This window comes from Opisthocomus hoazin, chromosome 15 (genome assembly GCF_030867145.1).
Source record: "Opisthocomus hoazin isolate bOpiHoa1 chromosome 15, bOpiHoa1.hap1, whole genome shotgun sequence".
Lineage (NCBI taxonomy): Eukaryota > Metazoa > Chordata > Aves > Opisthocomiformes > Opisthocomidae > Opisthocomus > Opisthocomus hoazin.
This window is the reverse complement of record NC_134428.1, coordinates 13,033,283-13,060,184: the sequence shown is the minus strand read 5'-3', so window position 1 is coordinate 13,060,184 and position 26,902 is coordinate 13,033,283. Positions and strand designations below refer to the sequence as shown.

Sequence of the window (26,902 nt, the reverse complement as noted above, 5' to 3'; positions counted from 1 at the left end):
AATATGTTGGCCAAGGCCAGAATGTTTAAAGGTTGTAAAGTATCTGCTGCATTCATGGTTGAAGTCTTTTGTCTTCTCGATCTTCAGTCTAGGATTGTGTATTTGGTTGGTCTTCAGATCAAGAAAAAAATGCTTCCCACATGCCATCTTGTGCTAGGGAGCTTGTACTTCCAAAAAAACGCTTTGTCAAATGCTCGTAAAAAAATAAAACAGCAAAGAACCAAAACCAAACCCTCTGGAAAAAAAGAATTCAGACCCAGACTAGCTCTGTATGATCTTTCAGCTTCTTCATCTTCTTGGAATTTGATCTCCTATGCATCTCTGGTTTTTGCTTAGAGTTATCAACTTGAAAACAGCCCACGCTAATTGTCGCTTCAGTGCTTCAGTTTCAAGGTGGGAATAGGACTTGGAAAAAAGCTGCCCTGTTTCAGATTCTACAGCAATTTTAAAGACAGTTCACTGTAAATAACAAGTGGAATCGGTGACTTGAAAATGAAAGAGGTTCATAGCAAGAGTGTGTTCTGCAGTCTCAGATGAGGACTGCACAGAAGAGAGGGTGATGGGCTATCCCAGCAATAAATGGCATAAGCAGGCGTGACTTTGCCCTGTGACCATCAGGCACAAAGCACTCGCTGCTCGCTAAGTCCAGTTCTTTCAGCTCTACAACACCTGCTAGCGAATGAAAAGGTTTGCAGATCAAGTACTGTTGTTAGAAAACTTCTTTCGTAAACCTCTTAGAACTAACATAAAATTCAAAAAATGTTCCATTTTTGTTCCAGATGATGGGGAATAGAAACAACTTTTTAATGATTGAGGCCTCTTTCATGTTTGGGTTGGTTTGGTTTTTTCCTGCACCTGACACTGGAAGATAAGGTGAAGGAGTGCATAAACACCCTCTGGCAGATGCAGCCTTCTGGTTCTTTAGCCCTAGTGAGCTAGCTTCAGTGTTTGTGTGTGCCTTTTGTTGATGATTCTGGTGATTTCAAATCCTCTGTTTCAGAAGTAAATGTAAGCTATCCATCTCCTCAGGTTCCGTTTCTCTGCAGCCCCGATCGTTAAGGGAATGTTCCCAGCTGAGTTACTGAGTTATTTTAGTGCCTTTGAAATAACAAGGAAGTGCTGTTTTCTAAAATGGACAACGTGGGGGTTTTTTCCTAACAGTTTGTCACGTTTGTCATCCTTGACTTGCTTTGAATGACAGCATTCCACCTAAGACACACATATTCCACAGCCACACGTTGTGCCTCTGTAGCAGCAATTAACCTTTACAATTTGCTGGCTTATGTTATAATTATCTATAGTCATCTGTGGTTATAGGTGTTAAGTTTCTGGAAGGACTTGTTAGTCTCTTCCTGAAAATATTATGTTTGTTCTGTAATTTTTTCATAAAATACTTCCTTTGACTGAGCGAGTGATGTGGCTAAGGGGGCACCTCATCGACCGAGAGCGAAGAAAAGCTACAGGAACTTCAAAGCCAAGCACTGGCGTCCCTAGAAACAGAAACCGCTGAATGAGGGGCTCTGAAAGAGTTACAGCTGAATAAACTGACGTTGATACTGTCTTCTCTCTCTAGCCTCATGAAAGACTACTTCTTTAAACCGCCTATTAACAAGCTGAGCCTGAACTTCTTGGATCAGGATTTGGAGATGACCTACAGGACGAGCTATCAGGAAGAGGTGTGTTTCTCCTGGCGTTGGTTCCCTTCTGTAATCTGTCTAAGCAACTGTCTGTCATTTTTAACACATTTCATTGCAGTTGATGACAAGGGTCGTGAAATGTCAAATGTGATTTACTACTTGGTGTTGCTGCTTCTGAAAACAGTCTCCTTTCAGTTTACCTCTCTTGTGTCATGCCCTGAGTCGAGCCCAACATTTGGGCTGGAAATGCGTTTTTGCAATCCACCAAGATATGGTAATTACTTCTCACCTACCTTTTCCCCATTTCAGGTTAATGTTTTAAGGCTATTGGCAGGCCAGAGAACCATGCTCAGATGAAGGTAAAGGACCAAGTACTCCTTGCCATCTCATCAAATATCCTAACTCTGCTTATGGTAACTCTGAATTTGATTCCTGCTCATGTCACAGCCTCATGGCTATCCCTGTGGAACCCAAGCCAGCTTTGAACTCAGATGTCCTGCGTTCTGTAAGGGTTCTGTGTTCAGAAACAGGCAGTTCAAAACACTGTGTAATGGTAAGGAATAGTGAGTAAATTGTAAGAAACTTGGTGCCTTCTTCGGGATTCTGCACAGAGTGTAAAAGTCCTTAACCCCTCAGGGACTAATTGTGTTGCAGGCTTTCCATGTCTGTAGGTATTCCTGCCTGGTTGATACGAACTAGCAAGATGTTTTCAGTTTACGTGTAGCGACAATAGTTGTCAGTACTAACTGAGGCTACATTTCCATGAGGAGCTGAGAAGTTGCTGCCAAGAGGGCATTTGCTCTCCCCTCCTTGGTCCTCCTCTTCCCTGCTCCTTCTAATGGCTCTGCTGCTTATCAGGATTCCCTTCTGTGAGCCAGTTCATTTTACTAGCCTAGCATAAAATATTCATGTTTTGGTTTTCTGTTTGGGGCTTTTTCTTTTTCCGTCTCAGTCTGTTTTCTGCTGTATTGAACCAGCAGCTCACCGAGAGGTTGGGAAGTGCCAGAGCCAGTGTGAGATAAGTGTCCGGCAGCAGGAAGGGGAATGGGCCCTTCCCTTCCAGCAGCATTGAGCTATTAGTTTGGGTCATCCATCTAGCAGAATTGCATCGTGGTAAATGTAGGTGTTGATTCCTTTTATTCCCCGTATGTCCCACATCTGAGGGCAGGTAGGATTTCTGCTTCTGCTGCTTGTTGCTCACTGTTCATGGGTTGCTTTCTGTTCTGCGTAGCGTTGTCATATTGTCCTTGGCAATAGCTCCTATTTGCTTGTTTTCCAACGTTTACAAATGAGACCTAACTTACATTTTTTAACAAAGAAAAGCAGCCTGTGTTGCAGTTCAATTTGTTCACTTTGTTCAGGAACTCCATACTCATCCTGCAGCACTGTATTCTACTGGTATCTCCCTGAATAAAGCTTATGTAACAACAACAGGTAGAAACTTCCCATGGGATGCAGCCTGAAAAATTTGCACAAACTATACAGAAAATAGTAAATCAGTTTTTTTCCAATTGAAAGATTGGAAAGAGAAGCAAAGCAGTGATAGTCAACTATATACAGATTGACCTATTAATGTGGATATGTAGGAAATTCATAAACAGCAGGAATGTGGTCTGTGCGTTTTGTTAGCAGCAAGCTATTATTATGTAAACCTCCCTGGAAATGGGAATCTTTACTCTCTAATAGTAACCCTGCAGCACTGGGGCAAAAATCTGCTAAAGCCTTAATATTAGCATAATACTGGTCCGAAACAGCAACAGAAAATCTTATTTTGGAAAGTGAAATGATTTGTCAGCACTGCTGGTTCTTTAATTGCCTTGCAGTGAACTGTTGCTGAAAGTAACTTCCAACACTGCTGAATTCACCTCTAATTAGACAGTGCCAGCTGCATGCTCTGTTTGTGATTGTTCTCTGTAAGTGGCTCCACTTCCCAAGAGCTTGCTTAGCCTGTTCTTGTTTGGAAATTAGGCACAATTTAACACTGTTAGGGCGTCCTTAATGCTGTCACTTTAGGATACCGTGCTGCTTTCCTTAATTCAATTTGTGTGACTTTCTGTGTGGGCTAACAGGATTCTGCTAGAGTTCATATTAAAAAGTAATTTTGGCATTGAATGATACTAGCAGAATATATCAGTTTGCAGAGAGGTACAAATGACGAACAAGTTCATTTCCCAGTATTGCAGAGTGCAGACAGTGTTCTAAGGAGCAGAAGAAATTTCCAAATTAAACCAGAGTACAAGAGTGTAGTATTCAAACTGGGCTGCTTAGTGGCAATATGGATAACATACTTTTTGTTTTTCTTTGGAACTTGCTTTCTGTGGTCCCTTGGGCAGATACAAGCACTCGTAAGACTGGGCTCATCTGAGTAAGCCAGCGTGTGGAGCTCATGATGTGGTTCTCAGCTGGACTGGCCAAAGTAGCACGCAGCACAGCTGCACAAGCGCTGGAGCCAGGACGGGACAGGATGGGAATGTGTGGCGAGGGGTTACAGAAGAACAGGACTTGGTGTCCTGGGCTCCGATCGATTCGGATTACATAGTGTTCCGATTGCTGCTTTTAATCTGGTTTGAAGGGGAGATGTGAGCTCTGCCACAGGCAAGTAACTGTTTATGCAGAGTGGTGTTTGGAGGGTTTTCTTAAAGAACCATTGGAGCTAAAAGGTTTATTGTAAGATCTACTATTATTTTAAATGAAAACCCTTGAAGAAAACTTCTAGCTTTATCTGCTAGTAATTATGGGGTTTATGTTTATTTGCATAGAATAGGCAATTTTTGTATGGTTTATTTCTGTTTCATAATATTCTGTAAAAATCACCCAGACCTAGGGGCTGTGCTGCCAGTGCTTTTTTTTCAACACAGGCTTCTTCTCAGGGAACTGTGATAACCATTGAACCACCTCTTCAGTTTCTTGTTTCAAAACAGTACTTATGTAGGATTAATGAAGTGGCAAGAAGTTCTATATTCTTTTGGGTTTGTGAGGTGCTGTTTATGGTACAGTTGAATTCAGCAAAATAGCATTTATTCATTTTCATCCCTTCCCTCAATCCCTGTATTCCACACAGGTTATAAGGAATGCTCCAGTGAAGACGTTTGCCAGCGCTACCTTCAGCTCGCTCCTGGACGTGTTCCTCTCCACCACAGTCTTCCTCATACTCTCTATCACGTGTTTCCTGAAACACGGGATGGTTGCATCCCCTCCACCACCTGCGGCAGTCGTGGTGTTCATCATTGCCATCCTGCTAGAGGTGCTGTCCCTTGTCATCTCAATTAGGTAAATAAAGCGTAAGAAAGTCTTGAAAGAGCAGTGAGAACTGAAATGGTGGCTGGCTTGGGAACATTTTGTTTGACAGTATCCCAGGAGCTCACTTGGATGGTCTGTAACATTTGGGGAATGGTGTTAGTGAAGCCAAGAAGGCTTGCGGCAGATCTTGTGCTGCAAAGAGAGGTCTAACTACAGAAACTGGAGGAGAGAAAGATGACTCTTGTAGCGGCCACTTAAGGAAACAGAATCTGCACCCTGTGCCTGTCCCTGTTTATTGTTCCTTGGGATGCCACACAGAGCTGGATATCTTCTCCCCTCACAGGGCTATCAGAGTGAGGGAATTCAAACAGAAAACTTTTATCGTCCTTCAAAAAAAAAACCATCCTGCCCTTAAATTCCTAGATAAAAGTATGCCATTCTGTGTTAAAACTGAAATAAGTTGTCAGAAAAGCAAAGACCAGTCCTTTTCTGAAAAAAAAAAATAAAAAAAATTGCAAAAGTCATATTGCATCTGTCCAGAATTAGTTTTCTTAATGATCTCTGTTTCAAGTCTCATGGGTTTAATACTCAAATAGTTTGTGTTTTCTCTGTTGGATGCATAATTGGAGTTCAGCATTTCCCCCGAGTCCTGGGCTGTGGGACAGCCAGCTGCTGCTTGCAGAAAGGGTGGCTTCGCAGGACTGTGCTCAGCAGTGCCAGCCCCGCAGTGCCCCTTTGCAGCCGACAGCAAAGAATCCCTGGTCCCTGAATTCTTCAGTCAGTCCCTGCAACCCCCGCGCCTCTGCCCCTCCCGTGCCCTTGGAGGTGAGGCTTGGCTGCTGACGCAGGTACCTGATATTCAGCAGTGACCCCTTCCTGATGTGTGCCCAGCCACCCAGGGGATGTGTGCTCTGGGCTGCTCGGACACTTGCGGGCCTTACCCTGGCATTTGTAACTTGACGGTGAGCAGTTACTCTGCGGTTCCTACATAGTGTGGGGTTTTCTTCAGACACGCAGGAGTTCCTAACACGTGGAAGTGTAAAAGACTGGAGTTGTACATGCATTTGGTGAAGCCTGTGCTCTCCTGGGTGTGTTGTCTGATTTATACAGATACCACGTGTAACCTGTTATTAGCCTGGATGATAGACCCAATAATAAGCTGTTTGTTTGTCTATACTTGTGAGAGCAAGTTTATTCCGCCCTCCCCATCCCCCATTTTCACTGCACTTCCTTCTGACACGAGAGCATGTTAGAAGGGTGGTGTGTGGAAGCGTGTGTCCTCACTTGTAGTTCTGCAAATCTGTCAGGTGTGTGTAAGTTAAAATGCTTTTGTAATTACAAGTTAGAAGCAATTCTGCTGTTGTTTCAAAATAAACAAGAGATTGCAGTTTGCACTCTTATTATGACTTTTCAGGGTCAAGGTAGAAAGTGCTAAATCAGTACTTCAGTCACTGAAGCAAGCTTGTAACTCACTGTGCATATAAATGTATGCAAGCGTATTTACAGGAGAGCTGGCATTCAGGAGTAGAGAGGTGTATTTTACGAGCAGTGGAAATGCTTTTAAGGACAGTATTTCTTAGCAGATGCATTTGATTGTTGCCATTTGAGTAGTGTTGTAGTTCTGGAGTTTTTAGAAAATCTAGAAATTCAGAAAGCGTTAAGACCCGTACTGGGAGATGGTTGAACTGGTAGGACTGTCATCCCAGTGCATCCTAAACTGGATTAACTGTTACTCTGTCCTCTCTCTTGCGTCAGAAACGCATTTTCCCCTTTGCAGAACAGTTTCTGTACTCTCTCTTGGGTGGAGGGGAAGGTTTTTTTTGTCAGTTTAATGTGCATGGGCAGTTCTTTCGTCACACGAGGCAGGAGAGGAAGGCGGCATTGAGTAGGTAGTCTGAGCTTGGTGGCCATGACATTGTGTCTTAGAATTTGTTCAGCCCTGAACAGCAGAGCTGGTTTCTGCTATCCAGATATATTTGGAGAAGATTTGTGTTCTTTCACCTTGCAGGTACTTGATCAAAATACTCCCATGTTAGTAGTTTTAAATTCATTATTGTTCCCACCTATTTTTCCGGTGTTACATTGCATTTGCCTTATCGTATTTTGTACATTTATAAAAAATTATTGCTATAATCTTAGAAATTTTTATAAGTAGGTACATAAGGCCTTACCTCAGTCCTGTTCTGTAATTTGTGGTTTATGGATTTCTTAAGGAGAGGGAAAATCCTTGTTTCCAGTGTGCTATCTATACAGTCAAGAATTTGCAAAGTGGTTTTGTCTTTGAGCAATGTACGGCTGTACAGAGTTTTAGCTTCATTGCAGCACTATATTGAGAGCCATGCTCTGTGGTAGTGAGCCCAGGCCGTTACCAAGGTGAGTTTAAGTGACTTTACAATGTTTTCTTTACACTGTTTGGTTTTGCCACTGACATTTCTAATATTTTCATGAGACTTTGTTGGCTTAAAGCCCAAATTTTACTTTCTAAGCTGGCTTGGATGCCTCATTTAAAGTCGGTGAGACTTTAAAAAGCAAGTGCTTCAGGATGACTCCTAAGTCTTAGAAGTATATATTTTTAAATATTAATCATTCTTTTGTGCTGAATTCTGATTTGAAAAACAGGTTGAGGAACATCTCACATTGTGGAGAACACCTATAAAAAACTCTCACATAGTCCCACCTGGTGTAGCAAGAACAGATTTTCAATACACTGTACTGACAGCACACAGGACTGTCGTTATCCTGACAGGCACTCACAGGAGATTTGAGCGTGTAGTCAATATTGCAATTCCTGCACAGCTGCTATGGGTGCAGGCGATCGGTGGTCGCTAGCACTTGCTGCATTCACTGGAGTCAAGATGACCATGAAGCTCAAGACCCCACAAATTCTCCTGGTTAGTTTGGGAAACAGGAATCACTGGATGGGATCAGTGATTGCTGCCCTTCCCTGCCCTCTCCTTGCAGAGCAGAGACACAGGAATCGGGTCCCCAGGTGTCCCTTGCTACTGGAGCCCCCATCGTGCAAGTGACAGATGTGTTGCTCCTTTCTTTTGGTGGGAGGGAAGTGTCTGCCAATCCCTCTGTATTTACTCTACAGTTGCAAGCAATTGGTTCTCAGAAACTTCTTACCATGGGCTCATGTTCATGATTTTTACTAATGAGGTATCATTTGTATTTGGCTGAACTCTCTGACCATTGCATCTAAGCTAACGCTTCAGTAAATCTCTTTAAAGTACAAAACAGAATCATCTCAGATCTGAGCAGATCTTACCCAGGATACCTTCCTGAAAATAGCCTCATCCTGTACACCAAAAAAAGCGGTCTTTGAAGATGAAAATCCCAGAAGCTTTCTGGTAGGTTTTCAGCTTTAAATGCAGTGGCAATGGCATATTTGGGGGGGACTTTCGTAGGAAAAAGTATCTGTTTTGGCTTGGAGGGTTTCTTTTTTGTTTTGTTTTGAATTTATGATCTGTATTTGCTTCACAGTAAATACATAAAATACATTTTTGGGCCCTTCCGGTCTCCACAACCTGAGGCACATACCTTGAGCAGAAAGAAGAGAATCGTCTTCTTCCTCTTCAAATCCTTTTCAAAGCGAGGACTGCTCAGTCTGACCGCTCGTTATGCGCAGAAACAGCGCAGAGCTTCCTGTGCAGAAATGTCATCCCAAATGACAATCACAGAATATCACCGAGATATCTTAAGGGAGGAGATTGAACTACAATGCTGGGCACCATCCCAGAATTTCAGGAAAAGGGATTATTTTAGGACCAGAAAATTCTTGCTTAAGTCTCTCATTGTATTTTCATTATCGTGATGCGAAACACCCTGCCTTTAAATGAGCCTGACTTTTAATTGAATCCAGGGCTCAGCCTAGGAAGTACTCGCTACAGCTCTTGTGGCTGAGACCTTTAGTCCAGCTGCAGGAAGGGGAGAGGAGAGCGCTATCGCTGCCTGTACAATGAGAAACGAGTTAAAACTTTTAAGTTCTAGAAGAGCAGAAGTCCTGGTGGAGCAAAGCTTACAAAGGAGAGGGATGTTTTGATTCCTCTGAAGTGTCTGATGATAAATTAGTGGAGTATCTATCGATGAGGATCCCACTGTTACTAGAAGTACCACTCTAAAATTAATTGTATAAAGCTGCACTTCAATAACGGTGCTTAATTTGTGAGCATGTGGAAGATGTCATCTCCTGTTCTGTAAAAATAGTGCAAAGAATGTCCTTCTGCCCACTTGAAATGTGACTGCTTTGATTTTAATGAGTTCAGCTGAAGTGTAAGAGGTCCTAAGGTTCTGCTATTTTATGGGAAAGATCGTTGAACATGTGACAGTGTGAGATTTCAGCTGGGATTCTTAGGAGTGCTTCTGCAGGAACACAGGTAAAAGGCACCTGCCCACTATTTTAGCTGTGAATACAGGATTTTTGTTAACTAGGTGCTTTTGACATCTAGTTCTTGTTCTAAAGTAAAACTTGATATAAAGAAACTTTCTTTTTTAAAAAAAAAGTGTTGCTTTTGATAGCATCCTTCATTGAAGACTTCTGAGTGAAGAGATGAGGCCAGAATAGTGGATATTTCAACTCTGTTCAAAAGTGTGAGAGGTGGGAGCACTTGAGGAGTTGCTTCATGAATTCAGAAGTAGCTTTCTAGAGAGCAAAAAAATATTTTCTGGATGAAGAAAGCAAGCAAGTACAATCAAAACAGTGGAATGGGAAACTGCTGTTGTCTGACTAAGCAAAACTGCCCTTTGCCAGGAACTTCACCTTCCCAGGGCTGGCTGGAGTAACACCCACGATCTGTCCGCGGCTGAGACCGTGTGGCCGACCAGTTGTATCTTCTAAAATTCCTCATGACCAGGAACAGAAAGTGTTGTCTGCAACTAGAGCTTAATGAACCGGTTCTGTTAATACAGAGTATTGATGCAAGGGAAAACAATGTATTCTGTTTGCCTTTATTTATTTCTAACATCTGTGGCTTTGGTATTTAATATCCCACCAAATTGCTGCTATGCCAAAAGCTTTTGATTTGAACTATGGGAATTGATTTTAAACTGCCAGTAAATACAGAAATGATGGTAACTTTCTCCATTACCCATTAATCATTTATGTCAAAGTTACTACTTTGAGCTCCAGCTTGTGTAAACATCTTGGATGCTTTAGCATTTCAGCCCTGTTGAGCTACCCACTGACACTGCATTATTTACTGATACTGCCCCGTAGCCATTAAATCTGTCTGCAGCTCTCATTGCTGTCTGGATTTAATGCACTTCTTCCTGCGATGAGATGGTTGTGCTGTATTCACAGACTTTCGCTGTTTTGTGAAGGATTTCAATCGTTTTAATTCCAGAGTGCAGAGCATTGCAATAAATACCGGACCGGGGTGGGGGGTGGGGAAATCAATGCAAGAAGGTAAACATTATCACGAGAAATGTGGCATTGTCCTGGAATTTGCGCTAGCTTTTTTGAAACGTGCAGCTGCGTAAATAAAGAAGTGTCCTCATCTCAGGATTAACTGATCAGGTTCGGTGATGGATTTGTTGCTATAGTTCCCACAAGAATTTGTCCTGGCATGGAGGCTTGGCAAAACAGAAAAATAAAATTAAAAAGCTTTCTGCGCCGCGGAGTCCCTGTTGTGTGGGTTGGGGTGAGAGACATGAGCCGCACTGGGTACCTGCCACGCTGTGCGTGCCGCAGAGCTGGTTTCTGTGCCAGCTTACGCGGGAGCGACGTGGAAGATCCTGCGGCGCGTGGGCAGAGGCGTCCATGATCGGCCTCGGAGCGATGGGCTTCTCCTGGCTCTGCAGCTGGCTGCCGGCGAGCATGGGGACGGAGCCTAGCCCGTCTGCGAGCCCGGCTTGGTTTCCTTTCTCACACTTCAGCCATGTAAATGCTAAGTCTAATTCGCAGGCTTTGGGAGAATTGAACTTTATTTTTAGAGGCATGAACTTGGGTGGCATTTTCAGAAGTACTGGATACTGGGCGAACTTGGCTGCCACCAAAGACAGGGATAGCCCTGTCGTGGATGTTAGAGGCGACTGAGTTAGGACTGAGTATACTCCTTTGTAAACCCCAATCCTTCCTCTGCAGAGCTTTTCTTACATTTTATTTTGCTTTTTATACATTTTTTTTATTTCTGTACTTTGCTGGAAATTCTGTTTTGTGATGGAATATAGCTAGAATTTTTGGTGTAAATGGATGTCTCTTAAACTAGGAACTAACAGAACTGTGAGCACCCTCTCGTGGGTTCTGGCGGTATTACAGTATCTTCCCCCCTGTTATGCCAAATCTATCTTTTTTCGATGCATTTAAGTATAATTTTCAGATTTTAATATATTAAATTAGAGGAGAGCTCTTGAAGCTTCTAAAAAGTGCTTGAGGTTGCAAAATTTACAGAGGTCTAGATCAGAGAATCTATCATAAACAATTAATATTTAAAAGGTGTGGAATAAGTATTAAATTCATATGAAGAACTTTAAATTTATCCTATTTTGTATCAGGCTTTTATCCAGCATAATACCTTGTCTTTTAGACAACAGTGCTCAAAAATGAGTGGATAGTTTGTCTCTTTTGGAAGACAGAGATAATATGGAATAATTTGTGTAACTATGGGAGATTGTGAATTTCATATTTAGTGTATGTTGTATTTATACTGTTTTTTTTAGCTGTGAGCATCTCTGTCCAAAAAAATAGTAGTTCCTTGCTGTTTGGGCTCTGCTGCCGTCCACTGTTAGAACAGCAGAATTACCTGCCCAGACTGATTCTGGCAATTACGTACATCCGCAATGAAATGGCTTTGAATGAAGCTAACTACTACATTACCTTTTTGTGCCTTCATAAAAATAATTAGAAACCTGAACAGCAGGTGCTGTTTTTCTAGAGTGATTAATGTTTTTGGGCTTTAAGAAGCAAGTTATCCTGAGGATTTGTTTCTGTAGGTAAACATGCAGTGTCCTCAAGCATTAAGCATCCTTTCACCTTTCCGTATCCATTTGAACAATTAGAAATGCTCTCATTTAAGAAGCATCTCCATTAAGCTTCTCTCCAGAGCTCTTCCAGTTGGCTCCTTCAGCACTTCACAGGTTTGGGCTGTCGTTTTCTCAGCAGCTTGAGGCAAGACCGGTTCCTTCCCGCATGCCTTGTGCGGAGCCGGCTGGGTGGCTGTGAAAGATGCCAGCAGGCGAGTGGAGGAGCCCGGCAGCTGCCAGCTGGCCCCTCCGTGCTCATCGCAACTGCGCCAGGGCTCGGCCGCCCGTCGAGTGTGCCAGCTCTCAGCCCACGCTCCTCTTCCCCTGCGCTGGCAGACAGGAACTTCTGTCGGGTGGTTGGAACTGGGAGAACTGGTTTCCGTTGCAGTACAATGTTAAGGCGGCATGGATTTGCATGGCCTCTGGGTGTCTGCTCTGTTAGCAGGGTATACAGCCCCGCTTTTCAAAAATTTCTGGTGTTAGGTTTTTTAACTTGTAAAAGCTTCCCCTCTCCCCACCTGTTTTAAGGCTAGATATTTATGAATGGAGAGAAGTCTGTCCTACGCTTACCTTCCAAGTAAGTGAAATTTGGATTTCAGTTTATTTTCTTGAAGCCTGCTGTCCCACTTGCTCTCCCCACCTTTGCTGACACCGCTTGCCGGAGCACCCAACCAGTCATCTTTCAGCAAAGGTGGATTATTGCCTGAAATTATCAACAGGTGCTACGGCACGTAATGCACTCATACAGTCTAAAGGAAGAGTTTGAAGTGATACTATTATGGGTAAATTAGATGTATGAAGTGATGCGCTGAAATTAATGCCTTGATCTGTGATTTCATTTGTTCCAGGATGGCGTTCTTTCTGGAGGAGGTGATGACTTGCACCAAGCGTCTCCTGGAGGTGATATCTGGCTGGCTGCCTCGACATTTTTTCGGTGCAATCCTGGTTTCTCTCCCAGCTCTTGCAGTTTTTTCACACTTCACCTCTGATTTTGAAACAAATATACATGTAAGTTGTCGAACTCTGTTTCATAATCTGACATTTTGGATCTAACAAAGCTTGTTGCTTGCCTGCCGTCTTCCTTCACCTCCCTCGTGCTTTGCATCTGTTTGATACAGATCTCGTAGACGGATAGGGCTTTTGTGTATGATGAAATGCCTAGTTTGTTATGTAAATACAGCCACCTGCTTATTTGAAAACTCTCATACAAAAGAGGAGAGGAATACCTATAAATGCCTGCCTAAATATATTCTTTTTTTTTTCTTAGACCAAACATGTATGCAGGTGTTTATTCTAGATAATGCAAGTAGCGTATCTCAGGCTTTTCACTGCATTCGTTCTGATTTTGATTTAGAGTTGGTAGTCGGAGATGCTGTGTATACTTAAAAACTTTGCATGCACATTAGTGAATCTCAACAGCAAGAACTGTGTTAGCGGTGGATGTTTTTTCTTTGTGGAGTTAGATGGGGAAACTCAAGGAGAGAGCTCTAAGTACATGGAAATGATTACCCTGCAGAGGCTGCGGGAATGGTTAAAAGAATGCAATAGCTGCCTGCTGAAAAGGAACGGAAAGAACTTGGCATATTTAGCCCAGCCACAGAAAGATCCACAGAGGATTTCGTGCCTCCTTTGATAAAAGCATTCAGAACAGGCGGAACAAGGAGTTAAATATTGAGAAGGGGGAAGAACAGTTTAATTTAGAGGCTAGCTGTAGCATAAAGTCAGTGCTGAAAGACTGTGAATAAAATGGACTGGAACCAGAGGTGGAAGTTTTGTTTCTCTGCAGGTTTCTATTAGGTAGCACAGTGAACAGCCCTGCCTTTCCAGGATCATCAGGGAATTCTGTTTCACAAATCTCATGCTATTTCAGGGCCCTGAGTGTAGGTAACGGCCAGATCCTCTTCATTCTTCCTATCACAGTTTATTACTGGGTGTTGGGAAGTGTTTGTGGAACGTGTGGACCAGACATTTTTTGGTCCTTTCTGATCTAAACATACATTCCGTGGTTATCGCAGTCACAGAAGACTGTATTTGATATTCTTTGACATCCCATGTTTAAAATAATTCTGCAGCTTTTACCTGTTGTGAACTTTAGTTAACTATTTTTAAACTGGAGATTTTTTTTTTTTCAGTTTAATGATGGTCTTCCTCCCTCATGACTAGCAGTAAACTAATTATAGGAATGGTTTCCTCACACTGAAGGGAAACTGAAAACCTTCAAATCTCTCAAATCTGTGCGTTGATTTTTGTGTCATCCCAGTCATCACCATCCTTGATCATCTCTCCAAACTTTTTAAAAAAATGTTGGAAGAACCATTGTACTAGCGTATTCTCGATACCTGTTCAGACCAGATGTTAGTCTAAGCGCTTCAGGCAGCGGCAGTAGGGTGGTGGTGTCCATCACCAAGCTGAGAATGAAAGTTGCTTTCTTTCCTCTTGCAGGTCCTCCAGAGTCGTGGGGTTGTTGGCTCACTCTCCAAGAGATGTCCCAACTCGTCTTGTGCTCAGTGTTTCAACAGTCATGGAGCTCTAGGAAATGGAGTCAGTCTATAGAGGGTCGGGTAAGTGTCGTATTTTACTATGACATGGTTTTGCGAAGTTTTTTTTTATTCATAGCATTTTATACCCTCCCTGGATATAAAATAATTAAAATCAAAATTAACAAAAACAGAAATGAAAAAAAACTTTCCAAAGCCATGCGTACATAGTAAAACACAGCACTTACTGACCCTCTGTAGGCTGGCTTCGTGCTGGGGCATCACTTGGAGTGAGAACCAGTGCTCTGCCACTTTAGGAGACCTGAAATGGGGGAAAAAACGTAAGTTTAAATCATGGTTTTTTATGGACACTTCTGAAATTTCTTTTATCCATTTTTGAGTCATTTGAAAAAACAGCAACTGTGCTTGTGGTTTAAAAATGGTAAATTATGTAATGTTTTTTCCCATACACTGTGTCTACTTCTGAATCACATGCTTATTTGTTATGCTTCAGTGTTGCTAATCTGCAGTCTCTGCGCTTCAGCTGTAAAGGAAATTGAAAGTGAGAGGGAAGGGGAGAGAATGATCATCTGATACTGTAAAATGCAGTATATAGCTAGAACAGAATGCCATAATGCTATTGTGGAGTCTCTGTTTTAGCTTGGATGGTCATGAATATTCTTCATAAAACCAAAATCTGCGCATCAGCTTGAACGCTGTGACCACTCTAAGATTGTATCTTAGGGAAGTGAAGGCATTCTAGGGGATATATCCATCCTGGCCTGCCTTTTCTGGATCTAGTAAAGATGTGGATAGGGAAAGGTTTGGGGGTGTTTTTTGAGATGGAGCATTTGGAACAGAAAATCTACAATTGTCCTTTCAAATTGGCACAAGTGGTGGCGTTACAGAGCATCAGTTGACAATGACTGGTACCTGCCTTTTGTTATCAAAACAGATCATCTTCGTTTTTGCGTTCACTTGCTGCTGGCTAGTACAACTCTATCCTCTAAGCAGTGTTTTTAAGGGTAGCCAGTTGGGTGAAGTTTCCGAGGGTGAATGTGTTCCTCGTTTTCAATGCAGTGGAATTTTGACATGCAATTTAAAACAGACAGGGTCTAAACCCAGCAATTGAAAGGAGATTACCATGAATGTTTACCTCTTCCCCCCTCCCCTTTTCTTTTCCGTCCCTTTTTTTTCTCTAATAAGAAGAGGCACTGAGCTTTTGGCAAAGGTAAGCTGAAGGTATTGAAGGTTACTGAAATAACAGTTGTGTAGACTAATACAGAACTCCATCTAGGGAAAACTGTAACAAACTACCTGTGCTATAAGTTTTCTTGCTCTTTGAAGGGAAGACCTCCATCTTCAAGTGCTGTCTCCTGATGCAGACACTGTGAGGGATTACTCACTGTGCATATAATACAGACAAAATTAGATCCTTCTCTTTCGTATCACACATTCGTTAATTTACGCTGGCATTTATGTGCAGAAGGGCTCCAGGCAGCGAGAAGAAGCTAACTCGCACTCTCTCTCTTTGTTGCAGTACACCATGTTTATGTGTTGCGCGATTCTGATCACCATTGTGCAGTACTGTAACTTCTGCCAGCTTAGCTCCTGGATGAGATCCCTGTTGGCAACCGTCGTAGGAGCAGTGCTTCTCATTCTGCTCTACGTCTCCTTGTGTCCAGACAGGTGAGCATCACACCTTTGCGCTCATAGACCGTGCGTTGGATGAACAAATTTGGTTTTCTTCGCCAGCGAAGTGAGGGTCTGATGCATGGGGTTTTGGTATCTGCCATGAATTACTGCAGCATCTCAAACTTAATAATTTTATCTGGGAAGAGTTCTGCTTTTTTTTTTTTTTTTTTTTTTTTTTTTAAGGATTTCAGGACGGTATCTGAGGGGCCCTTTCCTGTAATCTGTTTTGAAATGACGCTCAGTCCTCAACTGATGTGTTTCTAGGGCACACTTGTTCTTATCCAACCCATAGAATTGCGTTTCACCATTTGTTTGAAAATCTATTTTATTAAGAAATTTCTGAGGCATTTGGTGGTACCAGAGAGCCCAGTTGTTCCCCAGCACCCCTCTGGATTGATTTCTGCCCTTGCGAACCATGTGTCTTTCTTCCACCTCCCTCGTCAAAGAGTTTACCACTGTGGAAGGCAGGTGCTTAGATTTAATAGGATTCTTATACTCTGTTTCCTTTCTCACTTTCCTGCATTTTCAGAGGATGCTGCAAGACAGTAACCAGAGGAACGAAATTAATGCCGTTTGTGTGCAATAGCTTGAAGGCTTTTCAGTTTCTCCTCTGATAAGCAATTTTCCCCATAGGAGAACTTGTTTGCGGTATTCTCCGTGTAGTTTCTTGCCGAGAGTCAAGGGAGTCCTTCCAGCCATCACTCCTATTGTCAAAATTTTATAATCAACTTGCACTTCTCAGTGCCCTTGGCACTCTGACCATACCATGGGCTTTGCAAGGACTTCTTATGACAGATTATTCTAGTTCCTCTCAAACGCCCTTCCTTTTACCGTTCTTCAGAGGCCTGCTGAAGCATATGGTGAAAAACATGAAAAAAACCCAAACGAACCAAAAAGAGTTTGCGGATATGTGTTTTGTATGAGTGTTTAGCTTTTAATTCCCTTTTTGAGTATCTTCAGTGGTCTCTTCCAATTTTGATCTAATTTATATAAAAAAAGACAGAATAAAGTCACCCCCTAACACCTGTTCACATCTGTAATTTGGAAGTAGCTGTAAGGGTTGTAGGAAGAAAGTCTTTCCTTGGAGAAAAACCAACTTGGAACTGAAATCAATTGACAAATAGTTTCTAAATAGTATTAGACTAAAGAAAAATCCTTTTCTTGTCTCTGCAGAGTGCTCAGGTGAGGAGTGCGGGACAGTTCTTTCTAGCTTCAGTGGAGGGATGTAGTGTTTATTTTCTGGACGCCTTCTCTTTCTCATCTTTGATTTGTCCCTTTGGTTTTTGTTGTCCAGCTCCTCCAGCACACTGAGCGAGCCTCTCCCAGTGAGAAAGCTGACTTTCCACCTGTTGGCTTTTTCCCTTGCAACATTGACACTCACTGTCCAACCACCGGCTTCACTGAGAAGTTAGCCCGAGGTTTGATTTCTCAGGGAAGTTAGTGAAGAGCAAACCCTTGATGCCTTTTCCTGACTCCCTGGCTTCTCTTCTGCAGTTCCCCCCAAGCAGGGGTTCTTGCAGCTCATTCAGCTACATGCGTGCTAGTGTGTCTGCATGGAGCTAGCGTGGCGTAACTGGATGCTGGTTCGCAGCAGAGCCGTTTAAAATAGAGTAATACAATGTACTTGTAGTACCAGAAGTCTTCATATGAAAGCAAGCAGTGAAGCTGAAGCATGAGGAAGGAATGGTAGTGACAGACATTCCCTGGAGTGACTGCATCCATGTCCAAGGCATTTTGTTGCAGAAGAAAGTCGCAAGTTTTGGTGCCATAAATGTAACTCCTAATTCCTTATTCAAAGACAAAACTTTAGAACAAATTATAGGTGTGATTGCTAAATCAGCTTGTGCGTAAGCTCTGTATTAAGACTTTGTGCAGAAAGAAAAACACATAACTTGGGATTTTCCCTGCATTTCAACTATATTAAGGGAGTGGGGAAGGCTGTTCCTGAGAAGTGGAAACCTTGCTATTGTGTCAGTTCATACCATCAACTTCTGCTGACTGCTGAAGGGGTGATATGAATGTTAAAGAAACAATATCTTGAGAAATTTTGCTAATGATAGCATATTTTCGCCTGCGATTTGAATAGTGGTGACCATTAATGGACAAAGTGGAGAAATCATGGAATATGTTGTTATTTCATCTTTTAAAAATAAATATTTAAAGCAATAATCAGAGCTGTTCAGCTGCAGATCTCAAAAAGTGATTTATAGAACTGATCATGAACAAAAATAATACAGGTTGAGTTAGTGAGACCCATATATTTTTTTGTTCCTCTTATCGTTAGTGTGGATAATACTTTTTGTCACAGAGGTAATTGCAGCATTGTATGCACCACAGGTAAATCCACTCTGCAGATTTCTTTACATCTTTATCTGAAAGTAACTAGTCCTGAGAGTTGTAATACTTGATTGTGGGAGAGACATTGTAATGCAGGTAAACACAAAAATTGCTTTAACTGCTTACTTACTTTCTCTAATGGCATTTTCAAAAATAGGCTCTATGTTTGTTTGGCAGTTTTTTGTTTTGGGGAGGGTTGGGGGTTTGGTTTTTGTTTTATTTTTCTAAGTCTTTTTACCCTGTGGTCAGATAAGATGAAGGCATAACTGAGTTTTAGAGTTCTGAAATTGCTTTTCCATGTTTCCGAGGTAAGATGGGATTGTTTAACAATTCCTCGTTCCAGGCATTGTCTTGGCTGCATTATCATCAGCTACCCTTTAGCGATGTTTGCATCTCTGTATCTGACTGTGGTTGCTTCTTCCAAGCAGAAAGCGCAGATAAGTCACGTTCAAGCAAAGGTTGTCTGAAGCCGATCGAGCGTGCAGTGCAATTATTGGCCCTATGGTCTACAGAATAGAAAAGTTGGAAATGCAAACCGAAACTGTGGCAGAATGTTTTAACTTCCCTTCTGATATCAGTGCTTTTTTATTGCAGCTCCGTGGAAACTTTTCATCTAGATTTGGCACAGAACTTTAGGTAAGCTCTATATAAAGTTACTATCTTTATGTTCAGGGGTAAAACATTTTCAGTCAATTATGTGTAGCGAAATTTTACATCCACAGTAACACACTTGGGAATTCAACAGCTGGGTTCAGCAAGTTGTGTCGAAGCTCCTTGTGTACATAATTTCCTTTATAGAGGACTTGGGTGTGACCAAAAAAATCATCAGAGAGCTGATGCTGCAGTGACAGCATTGTGTAATACGATTTTCTTTTTAAATTTGATTTCTAGGAAATGGAACTATGGAGCAGCTCTATGAAATAGCATCTGTTTTTCTAGTAATAGCAGTTTTTAAAGCATTGTCTGTACACCAGGAGCTATTTATTTGATTTCCTTGGTTGATGTGCAGCATTCAGGAGTGTGCTGAGTTGGGTGCTGTCCACAGCTGGCCAGGTGAGACTTCCCAGTGGTAGAGGATGTTCAGCTGAAAAATCTGGCTGTGAAGCCCTCACCGGGACGGAGACAGGCTGGCGATGACGGTCTGGGTACTGTCTGCCACCCTGAGCTCGCGTCGGCAGAAACAGCAAGTCCTATCATCAGGAGCAATCGAAATTTTAGCCCTGGCCTTTCAAACAAACAAAAATAAATCTTTTCCTGGCTTGTTAATAGCCCCTTATAAATAAACATGTGAAAGATTCACTCTGATTATTTCGGTGTTGAATTTCTCATGATTTTATTGCAAGTTTTGCAATGCCATTTTTGGTGTTTTTGTTGGTCTTTGGTATTAGAAAAGTACATGTTTGCTAATTACAAATTTGGGAGCAATACGGGGGCAATGTTGTACTTCGTTGAACTAAATGACCCTGTGAATATGAGACTCAGTAACTTACCTGAACAAATGTGTGTCAGGAGCAGGTTGCTTTTACTGGGAGTACGTGTCAAAACAAAATGACTTTTTAAAAAATATCGTCCACATGAATGCGATGGTAGTTTAGAAAATGTGTGGCTTTTAAGTACGGAGAGGGTAACTGTGCTTTCGTGTTAGATATTTATTCACCAAGGAGTTAGCCCTTACTGCAGTGCTGGGTTTGGAGTTTTGGCTTGGATTTTTTTTTGCATGGGTTTTCCTTTTTGTATGACTTTGATTCATGAAAGATAACTTCATTTTCACAACAGAATTCCAGTTCACTAAATCCAGAATGGAAAGTTAAATCCAAAAGAACAGAGGTGGCTGGATTTTTTTGTAAACTAAAACACTGGAGGGAATTTGCTGAAAAGACAAAGCCTGGTGATCTCTGGAAGTCAGGTCTTGGGATTAGCTGGAGTTTGGATCCTTAGTGGTTTGTTAGTAGTTTGTGAAATTGCTGAACCTTTTGTGCTGCTCAGGATTACAGATGTCTTGCCCAACACTGAAACAGCTTAGCAGGCTCTTGACCAGCTGCTAATCACTAATACATAATTCATTCTGCCTTAAATAATTGACAGCCCAGTCTTCCGTTCAGTGACTATCTCTGCATCATCATTTATTTTAAATCTGGCAAAAAATTAGCTATCAAGCATTGTTTGCATGCGAATGTTTTTCTTTCATAAATACATCATAGAACTTCGAACTCAGGGCAGATAAAGGTGAAAGTGGAGAAGAAACCAAAGGGGGCAGGTGATGTTATTGCAGACAGACGTGGAGCACTCTCTGCCTGCTTTGCAAATCCTTGCTTGTGATTCAAATACCAAATAAGGCTGTGACCAAGACATCTGGCTTGTTAAACATTTCTAAACTTCATTTTAAATGTTTTATTATGAGATGTACTAGATTTGCGGTTTGACTGCCATTCCTTCAGCTGGGAAGAAAGTGCCGCTGTGTCGTGCACGCGTCATCGCGACGTAGCGCGGCCCTTTCTGCGTGTCGCAGCAGTTCTGCCAGGTTGGTTGGTCACGGTCTCTGTTGTATGCAGGGACCGTGTCAGTCGGGCATGATCTCTGTTAACAGTCCGCACTCCCCTGATCTGAAGCTGTCCAAACCCATAAATTGATGCAGCGTTTTTGTGCGTTGGAAGTTAAAAGAGAGTTAATCCTGTTCTGTTTCTACTATTAATTTGCCACAGAATTTGGCATCTCTTTTCAGGGCTCTTTCAATGCACATTATTGAAATTTTCCTTTCTCACTGAAATAAATAAATAAGGCTCCTTGCTCACCCCAGTTGCACAAAAGCTTTTCCTGTGTTCTAAGAGGGCCAAGCAAACTTTAATGAGGTTATTCCCTTTTCTTGATCAAGAATTGAGATAATTAATATTGCATGGGAAGAGAGATATTAGTAGTGGTAATGAAGTCTTAGCACAAAGTTCATCTCTGGACTATCCATGCTATGCTCAATAAATCCAAGTATGGAATTTGCCCTGTTTTCCAAACAGGCTGGTTCTTCAGCCCAAAAGAGATATGAACATAAGCTTTGTCTTTTAAGCAGGAAATGTTTCTTGTTTTCATTAATTTCTTAGAGCAGGTAGGGTGTATCATTTTCCAGTTTATGACTGCTTGAGGGGGAACAGTGATAGGCCACTTGAGGTGGAAGACTAAAAGTGCTTGATGGTAGGGGTTTTTTTTAACATGCATCCACTGTGTGTTCTTCGATGAAAGCAGCTGTTTGATTGCCCCTTTCCACACTGTTCCGCCATTGCATTCTTTTTTAAGATATAGTGGCATGCATCCTCTTTAAATATGGCAAGATCTCCAAATCCAAACGTAAGTTACTGGCTCAGAAGCAAAATGGTTTTCCAAAAATCTTTGTAAGTGGAAAGCCATTATCTTTATGATTTGTGATCAAGCCAAAGGAGATTCTATCTCCAGAGCTCTCACTTGTTCCATATTCAACACACAGCCTGGATGAATATGCCAAGTTAATAGTTGAGCGTCTGTGCCAGGAAGCACTTCACCAGTTTGAGTTAAAGGAACATTGTCGGCTAAAGATTTCAATTGGAATGATTTTTCTGCCACAGCACCTCATAAAGAGTAGAGCTTCAGAAGATCTGGGGGGGTGTGATCCTTTCGGTTATAGGCGTGTGGGGTTTTTGCTTTTCATTCTGAAGGGTAGCTTCGGGTCGTCCTTGCTAACTACTGTGTGAGATGATTTATAGTCCTGTAGGTCCTGTAACCTGGTCACTGCAATGTCCAGAAATTTGATTTCCAAATGAGTGAGATGTAATTGCTCCCTCCTTCAGGTTGGCATCGTGGCTTTTTGTACTAGTGCTTGTAGCAGTCGCATCGTGATTAATAATGCTTGCTCTGAAAAAGATTCTGTGCTTTCTTTTTTAAGATACTAACCCATTACCTTATTAATGAAATCAGGTCAGCTTACAAGTGAGTCACTCATTTCACACGCAGATCTCTGAGGTTGTACGCCCACGTGGGAAACAAGGTCAGGCCAGCACTTCAGGAGATGATTGAGAGCTCGCAGATGCCAGTGCTTCAGGAGCGGTGAATGGGAGGCAGCAGGTTTTGTTTAAAAGGCAGATCTTGCGTTCAGCATGAGCCACTTCTTGCAACGTAAAATTTGTGGTGCTTGCCTAATTCATTTAAGAGGAATTAAGGTACTTTGAGGAATATTTTGTACAATAAACTGTAAATAAAAAGCCTTTAATGACTTAAATAAATCCCTGTGGCAGGGATGTTTGATGTTAGCGCAGATTATCTGGATCAAACTCATACTCTCAAAGGAGTACCATGTCATTGCTCAGATCCTCTAGCAGATCTCTTCCCACAAGATAATGGAAAATAATGGACTCTTCTGAAAAGAACCTGAATTGTGCTCCTTAACCGAGATTTATTCCTCATCTTCTCCAGCCTTATTTGTTCTTCAAGATCTTTTCTCTTACTTCTCCTTCCCTTGTTTTGTTTTATAAGCCCATCAAACTGGGAGGATATTCTGGCACCTGCAAAATAGGTAGCAAGGATTGTATTTCAGGATTTGTTACCATTCTACTCATTAAAGACTTAGGCTTTGACTTAGTCTCTGACTTGCCTTTCTAGGAGAAAATGAATAGATTCATGACAGAGGTTCTGTTGAGAAAAGTAGTTGTAAGGGAGGAAGGAGGGAGTCTTAATACCGCAAGGCACCAGCAATTACGGGAACCTGATTGTAGGGACCTGTTCTGAGAGCTGGGAGTAACCTCCTCCTTGCATTCTTCCCTTGTGCTTTTTTTAATATCAAATCAATAAAATTAATATACCTTCACTTCTTCTGGGACAAGTATACTTATGGCTGAAAACAAAAGGAGTGATTTCCAACATAATACGCAGTCTTAGCTTTAATCTGAAATTCAACCTGTAAACTCTCTATTGTAAATATTTTACTTGTGGGAAACTTTTTCTCTTACTAAAAACTAATAGATACAAACAAAGACCATAGCGCATGCAAATGTTTTCAGAGATTGTGCGCATTCACTCATTTCACAGCTGTGCTGTGTTTTTGCTTCTTCACACTTTTCTGTCGATCAGGTATTTGAGAATGAACATTCAGAAAAAGACACTGGGACCATAATCTAGCTCAGTTACTAAAACGTGTGCTTTGATTTCAGAAGTGGAAGCATGTGCCCCATGGACATAAAGAAACAAATCGAACTCAGAAATACAGAAGAAAATTCAGTCATCTCTTCTTGAGCTGTTTATGCAGTTGTGCTTTGAGTTTTAATCTCTTACGCTAACATACCTTCAGAAGAGAAATACAGACGTACACCAGGATACAAATGGCCTTTGTTTTTCAAGGAGAAGGGCTGATGTGAAGCTTTCCCGTATCAAACCATCTCTTAACTTGAAAAACTTTGGCATGTGTCTGCTCATGTCAAATCTTACGCTTTGGCATAGTTTTAGAGAAAAAAATGCAGTTAAGCGACTCCAGAAATCACTGCATGCCAATCTGTCTGGGTTTGGGCTTGGTTTCTAGGATTGCATAGGTGGTGTCTTCTCAGATTGAATTGGTGTCTTTGCATCTCTCCAGAAAGCTGAGATTGTAGACTGCAGATGTCTCCTTGTTAAGGGTGGTTTGGCATCGGAAGCATCCTCCCTCAGTGCCTCATAATCTGCACAGGCATCGACAAATTGTCAAAAGGATTTGAAATATTACTCTCAATCTATGAGAGACATGACACTTTTTTTTTTTTTTAAAATCTTGGCACTTTGAGAAACTTTCTGTCTCCACCATAAAAAGCTTCGGTGGTTATAATGTACAAAGGATGTCAACCCAGAGCTCCGTATCCTCTGCTTTCGTGCAGGAGACGTGCAGTTCTCCATGAAGTGTCTGGTACAAGGTAGTCTTCTTCCAAAACCTTTAAGCATTAACGTTAAAGGCACGCTGCAAAGGGTACTGGTCTTTGATGAGGAGACAAGGGAAAAGCTCTAGGAGTATATAAAGCAGATGTTTCTGAATACTGGAGGTAATACAAAAAAAGATAAAAATCCACAAAACTTACACACCCCTCCTGTACGGATACACATGTGCGCGCATATACTGGAATACACGCAGGCATTATTAAGCATTTTTATATACCTGTTTACATGCCGTGCTTTGAGTTATATATTTAGATATAAGGATAACGGTTTCCTTGGTGAAGTCCTGGAAATAGGACTGCCGTAAAGGCTGGGCAATTTGTGTGTTGCTGAACCTGACGATATCCCTTTAAGGAAGTACTTGAGTGAGTTTAGGAATGAAATTCGTTCTTTAGCATGCTTAACAGCAGATAAAGTGATTGAAGCCTATTTTATAAATTGGTATGTAATGCACACTTCCTACACTTTTTTTGTAGAAAAGGATTTTGAACTGCGGAGCAAAGCGGCAGTGCCCTGACTCTGTGTTTTTAAATGCACCTGTGGTGTTCTTCCTTTTCTTTTGCTTCCAGCTCCAGAAAGAGTCCGTGCAACAGCTCAGTGCCAAATGACACAAAGAGGCCGGCGGACCTGATCGGTCAGGAAGTGATTCTGGTTTCCTTCCTTCTGCTTCTCCTTGTCTGGTTTCTGAATCGAGAGTTTGAGGTCAGTTACCGCTTGCACTACCATGGAGATGTGGAGGCTGATCTTCATCGCACCAAAATTCAGAGCATGAGGGATCAAGCTGACTGGTTGCTGAGGAATATTATTCCATACCATGTGGCTGAGCAGCTGAAGGTTTCCCAGAGCTATTCCAAAAACCATGACAGCGGCGGCGTCATCTTTGCAAGTATTGTGAACTTCAGCGAGTTCTATGAAGAGAACTATGAAGGAGGCAAAGAGTGCTACAGAGTCCTGAATGAGCTGATTGGGGATTTTGATGAGCTGCTGAGCAAACCGCACTACAGCAGCATTGAGAAAATCAAAACAATTGGGGCAACCTACATGGCCGCTTCGGGACTGAACACCTCGCAGTGTCAGGACAGCAACCATCCCCAAGGGCATTTGCAGACCCTTTTTGAATTTGCCAAAGAAATGATGCGAGTGGTGGATGACTTCAACAACAACATGCTGTGGTTTAATTTTAAACTTAGGATTGGCTTTAACCACGGCCCCCTCACTGCTGGGGTCATTGGCACCACCAAGTTGTTGTACGACATTTGGGGTGACACTGTGAACATTGCTAGCAGGATGGACACCACTGGCGTCGAGTGTCGCATACAGGTGAGTGAGGAGAGCTACCGCATCCTCAACAAGATGGGGTATGACTTTGACTATAGGGGGACAGTCAATGTGAAGGGGAAAGGTCAGATGAAGACCTACCTTTACCCAAAATGCATGGACAATGGGATCGTGCCACATCACCAGTTGTCTATATCTCCAGACATTCGGGTTCAAGTGGATGGCAGCATTGGGCGATCTCCGACGGATGAGATTGCCAACCTGGTGCCTTCTGTACAGAATTCTGATAAGATAGCCCATGGCACAGATAACCCAGAAACCAAGGACATCCTTCCTTCCACCAAGAAGCTCCAGAAAGATGCGGTGAGAGCAGAGGAGTGGGGCAGGTTTGGCAAAGCTGTGGAGAAGACTGACTGTGAGGAAGCGGGAACTGAGGAGGTCAATGAACTGACAAAGCTAAATATCTCTAAGAGTGTATGATGCACTGTCGGAGTTGCATGAAGTGCTCTGTCAATAGAAACACAAAGACATTTGCAATTGGCAGTTTTCTTTTTCAAGAGAGACCTTCTCAACACCTGGGTTGTACGTTTGTTTTCATTTCGGCACCTGATGCTGTGTGGATCACAGCTCTTCAGGGTTCGTTTTCACCCATCTCTCTCCTCCATGCCCCAGATCACATCCCAGGCTCCCCAGCTCCCTGTGCAGCCATCTTACAGCTGAGTAGAGGATATTAAGTGCCTTCAGATATACTCCATTGGACTCCCTGTCAAGGTACAGAGGCCCCAAGTGAAATCATAGCTTTGGGTATTTATCTAATTTTAAGGAAGAGAAAAGCTGTGGTTATATCATTTTTATTGTTTCTCACAAAACACTTTTTTTGGCTAATGCAACTCCTTGGGTTTTTTATATCTCTCTGAACAATGTTTTACTGTTATCAGACCTTTTGTATGTAAACACACAGACAAATGTGCATGTATCTACCATATGAGACTGACATAAAGTGCCAGTAAAGTACCACGAAGGAATGTCTTGGCGAGGGGGTGACACAATTTGACTTTGTGTTGGGCTGGAGGAGGAGTTCTGCAGTGGCTCAACATTTAGTTAGAGTAGGCTGAACAACTGCTGTAGTTTTATTCTCCTTTACCAATGCTTTCTTCGACCTTAATGTGCCGTTGTGTGCTTTGGATACACTTCTTTTCCATATAGCCAATGAGTTACTGACCCGTGAGAATGGAATAAGGGTTCGGACTTCACCGGCTCTCAGGACAGGTTTCCAGAAGCAGAGGAGTGACCACGAGAGTGTTACAATTCAGGTCTTAAGAGTCTAAAGCAGTTTCATGTTACTCCGTTGCCTAGCTGAAT

The 26,902-nt window shown here is 42.1% G+C and overlaps 1 protein-coding gene across 2 annotated transcripts in view; it reads left to right on the top strand.

Annotated features, from left to right (window-relative positions):
• Positions 1 to 26,561, top strand: part of ADCY9 (adenylate cyclase 9) — an 88,319-nt gene extending 61,758 nt beyond the window's left edge. For both annotated transcript variants that reach the window (XM_075436179.1, XM_009936291.2), the window contains 6 exons: positions 1,574 to 1,676; positions 4,699 to 4,907; positions 12,686 to 12,845; positions 15,855 to 16,003; positions 18,941 to 18,982; positions 24,832 to 26,561. In XM_075436179.1, coding sequence (XP_075292294.1) covers positions 1,574 to 1,676; positions 4,699 to 4,907; positions 12,686 to 12,845; positions 15,855 to 16,003; positions 18,941 to 18,982; positions 24,832 to 26,020 — 1,852 coding nt within the window. In that variant the 3' untranslated portion in view covers positions 26,021 to 26,561. The remainder of the gene's footprint in view (positions 1 to 1,573; positions 1,677 to 4,698; positions 4,908 to 12,685; positions 12,846 to 15,854; positions 16,004 to 18,940; positions 18,983 to 24,831) is intronic.
• The last annotated feature ends 341 nt before the right edge of the window (positions 26,562 to 26,902 follow it).